General features: G+C 43.7%; 1 protein-coding gene across 1 annotated transcript in view; it reads right to left on the reverse strand.

Annotated features, from left to right (window-relative positions):
• Positions 1–297: 297 nt before the first annotated feature.
• LOC123967139 (WD repeat-containing protein 19-like) overlaps positions 298–4,139 on the reverse strand; it is a gene marked incomplete at its 3' end in the record, with an annotated part of 8,666 nt that continues 4,824 nt past the window's right edge. Inside the window, exons 12-17 of the mRNA XM_046043160.1 lie at positions 2,294–2,414; positions 2,080–2,186; positions 1,867–1,983; positions 1,166–1,321; positions 691–838; positions 298–520 (exon numbers count right to left, since the gene is read on the reverse strand). Coding sequence (XP_045899116.1) covers positions 298–520; positions 691–838; positions 1,166–1,321; positions 1,867–1,983; positions 2,080–2,186; positions 2,294–2,414 — 872 coding nt within the window. The remainder of the gene's footprint in view (positions 521–690; positions 839–1,165; positions 1,322–1,866; positions 1,984–2,079; positions 2,187–2,293; positions 2,415–4,139) is intronic.

Raw genomic sequence — 4,139 nt, forward strand, 5'->3', positions numbered from 1 at the left:
ACAACATTATTAAAAACAAACAAAAACAGGAACACATAAAAACTTTGCACTATACTCAGCTGACTAAAGTCTTATCTGGCTTTACTAAATCAAAATGCTCAGCCAAGTGAAAAGCTCTGTCCAGATACAAAGTCAATGTACCCATTTGTTCCCTTATAAGCTGCTTCTAATATAACCAACCACAGACTGTACTGACATCCAAATATACCCCCAAATTACAAATACAGAAAACATAACACAGACATGACTCTTTGAATCTATTTTCTGCCAGAAGAACACATAATCAGTGTCTCAAACATGGCTGACCTCTTGAGCATGAGTGCCTGGGTGAGCTGCTTGCTGAGCTCCGGCGGCAAATCTGCTGATGTGACAGTTGAGCGCTTGAGGAAGGAGTGTGTGCTCAGAGCCACTTCGCTGGTATTGCCGCTCACCGTCTGACATGTCAGCTCCCCGTTGTACAAGAGCAGAGGCTTCTGGGAAAAGAGGAGCGCAGTGCTCCCTACTAACACCACCCGGGTGCCTAAGCAGAATAAGAGAGAAGGAAATAATGTTAAAAACAAACGCTCCCTATATCTCTCGCCTTCATTTACATCACAGGATTATGCTAACAGGAATATTGTTGCATTCTGTGCTGTTACATAATAGTATTTTGCTGATGTGTGTGTGTGAGATGGTGTTACATGGCCCTACCATATATGGTGGTTTTATGCAGGGCGTAGGTATAGACCTTGTCATCATCATAAGCTACAAACACTCCTCGGTCAGCATGCCAGTTGTCCCACAGCACTCCTGTGATGGTGGGAGAGAAGTTGGGGAGCTCAAAGCAGGAGTCTGTCGCCTGGAGTGGAGACGCACACGCACACGCACACGCACACGCACACGCACACGCACACGCACACGCACACACACACGCACACACACACACGCACACACGCACACACGCACACACGCACACACGCACACACACACACACAGTTAATGTTGTGTTAAATCTGTTATTTGAAATCACACTGCTTTTTCATCAAGTCTTAACCATGATATTTTTTTTTTCACTGGATATTTAATTACCTGGTTTTAACAGAGTGCAAAGAACCTGAGAATATGCTGCGTGTATGTGTACCGTTTATGCATGCATAGGTGTGTCAAGTAACTGTGATGTACTGACGTTCGCAGGGGAGAGCAGGAAGCCGCTGTTCTTGTCATCGATGAACACCAGCCGCGTGCCATTTAGGTCGGGGAACACTTTCCTCACACCAACCGAGTGGCTGTAGCTGCTCACAGTCTCCCAGTCCTCCACCAAGACACACGCCACATTACCTGACTGAGAAACAGAAATGGGAAGGGAAGATATAATGAGAAGAGAATGTATGGAAGAACACAACTGTGTATGGGGAAAGCTGGAAAGAGAGTTAGAGGGAATGGAGCAGTAGTAGAGAGCAAGTCTCCATGAAGACTTTAAGGAAAGTAAATCAATAAATCTGAAACATTTGAATAAAAATGTCATGTTTTCAGTACATGTTTGTCTTGGGTTTGATGACATGAGGAAGAAGAAATTGATTTTAGGTCACTGACAACTCAAGATTAGCCCTCCCTCCTCTATGATGATGAAATAATAATGTGCAGTTCTGTAGAGAACAAATACAGAGCGGAACATTATGATTTAAAAATCTTAACTATCAAAGAGTCAGGCTTCCTTTTATTGTTTGTTAAGTGGCTTCATTGTAAACTCACTTCAGGAGAAAATTAAATTCTCAAGGTTACAGAAAAGCCTTGAGAAAACATATGACTTAAACTAAACAGTGTCTCCCTATTATGTCCTGCTAAAACTAAGTGGGCTGACTGAGGTGAGGGTGTGCCGAGTCTTACATCAGTGCCGTAGTAGAGGAAGTCAGCGGTGAGGGCGTGGCAAAGAATCCGACCTTTTCTGTCATCATCTGGAAACAACTTCATCTGCTTCTTCTCCTCCTGGTCTTTGCTTTCAATCTAAACACAGGCACACAATAAACGGTGAAGCCTGCTCAGTAATAGCTCATTGGTCAATAAAAAGACTAACAAAGTGCTGACAGATAGGCGACTCACCATGTGCAGCTGCACTTTTCCCTCAAACAGTGCTGCGGCGTAGTCTGAGTTAAGACACATGCTGGCTATCGTCCCCAAATACTCAATGTCCTTTAGCTTGTTAAAACCTGAGTGACGAAGCAATTTAGTGATACGTATTCTTCCACTCATGCACGATTAAAGAAATATCAACACACCACATCACTCACACACACACACACACACACACACACACCAGGTTTGTGGTCTACCAAGGCGTAGAACCAGGCTCTGTTGTTCATTCCCACAGCCACATGATACGGTCCCATTGCAATGAAAGTAGGCTCTACTTCTACTTCTATGGCCACTGGACTCTCCTGAAAAACACAGTGCATCATTTACATTTATTCATATAGCTGACACTTTTATCCAAAGCGACTTACAATTGCTGTACATGTCAGAGGTCGCACGCCTCTGGAGCAACTAGGGGTTAAGTGTCTTGCTCAGGGACACAATGGTGGATGGGTCACAGTGGGGAATTGAACCCGGGTCTCTCACACCAAAGGCATAGTCTTATCCATTGCCCCATCCCCACATCAAAGAGGGACTGAAGGGCATGTTGAAACTAGTCAGCAGTGTTTACCTGCAGCTGTAACACTGCTCAGTCTTACTCTATCACTCCATTTTAACTGCACTCACTTCTTATCAATCTTTCCTCCCATCAGGTTTATCCTGTGATCACTTATTTCTTGGCCAAACACAATAGCCTTATATGATTTTGGTTCATATGAATATTGCTGGAACACTAGTACTTACTGCTTTTTGGCTCCTGGAACTTTGGTAATGATTTTACAGTTGTTAGTTTTGGCAAGGAGAAAAGAAATAAAGGAATAAAGGAATAACTGAGTGTCACTATGCGGCCATTTATAAAGCACTTAACATTTTTTACTCATGTCCCCCAGAACTCTCAGGGGCTTCCCAGTTCTGCAAACAGTCTATTTTTTTTTTTTACAAAACACTCAATTGTTCCATTAAATGTTCTCTAATCTGCACCAAAATTGGTACATAACATATTTTAACTATCCAAAAAACATTATGCATTTATCTTTTGATATTCCATACTACAGGATTTAGGTATTCTCCATATGATGGCTGCCATCAACCAAACAACATTACATGTATCAGTAATACAGAACATTTCTAAACATTTTCTATTGTTAAATACATTTTAAAAACTGTGCAGACTAGCTGTATTGCAGTATTATACCTAATAAAATCTTGTAGTGTGAGTAGTGGTTTATAATGTAATACAGTTCCTACCACAGTGTGTGTGTGTGTGTGTGTGTGTGTGTGTGTATATGTGTGTGTGTCCGTGTCCTCACCCCACCCCCTCCACATGGTTGGACACAGTGACCTCCAGCAGGGAGGTGAGGTAGGCCAGCCGGGTACCAAAGCTGTCCCCCAGAATGGGCAGCTTGGTCAGGAAGACGTGGAGCGTCCCTTTCTGTGTGGAGACGGCCAACAGCTGGCCATCATCTGTCCAGCTCAGCTGGTCCAGACCTAGAGGAGGAGAGTGAGAGGCAGATGAAGGAGAAGTGGGCGGTGCGTTTGAGGTGAGCCTTTGACAATATGGCTGGAAAAGAGGACTGTCTCACCTTTGGTCTCATCGTCCAGCCGAACTACATTGCGGATATCTTTGAGCTCAGACAGCTCGTGGATCTTTACGCTGCAACAAGAAACATGGGGTTTTAGTTTTTTAACTTTCACAAAAAAGAAAAGAATAAACAGAATAGCTGTTCTGCTTCTTTTGAAAGCCTGTGAGTGTACCTGTTGTCACCGCAGGAGGCTGCCTTGTTCAGTGCTGGCGAGATGGCCACACTGTTGAGACTATCTTTGTGGTTGCGAGCCTGATAGAGCTCCTGCCCAATCTCCCTGATATGAGTGGAAATAACCACAAAGTACCCATTGGAGAAACCGATCAGTATATACCCATCACCGTACCTTGAAGAGACATGCAGAGGAAGAGATCTAACTTTAGTACAAATATCTCACTCCCATACTGCAGTACAAGTGTTTGGTGGAGTGCCGGAGTGTGTGGTCAC

This window comes from Micropterus dolomieu, unplaced genomic scaffold, assembly GCF_021292245.1.
Source record: "Micropterus dolomieu isolate WLL.071019.BEF.003 ecotype Adirondacks unplaced genomic scaffold, ASM2129224v1 scaffold_74, whole genome shotgun sequence".
Classification (NCBI taxonomy): domain Eukaryota; kingdom Metazoa; phylum Chordata; class Actinopteri; order Centrarchiformes; family Centrarchidae; genus Micropterus; species Micropterus dolomieu.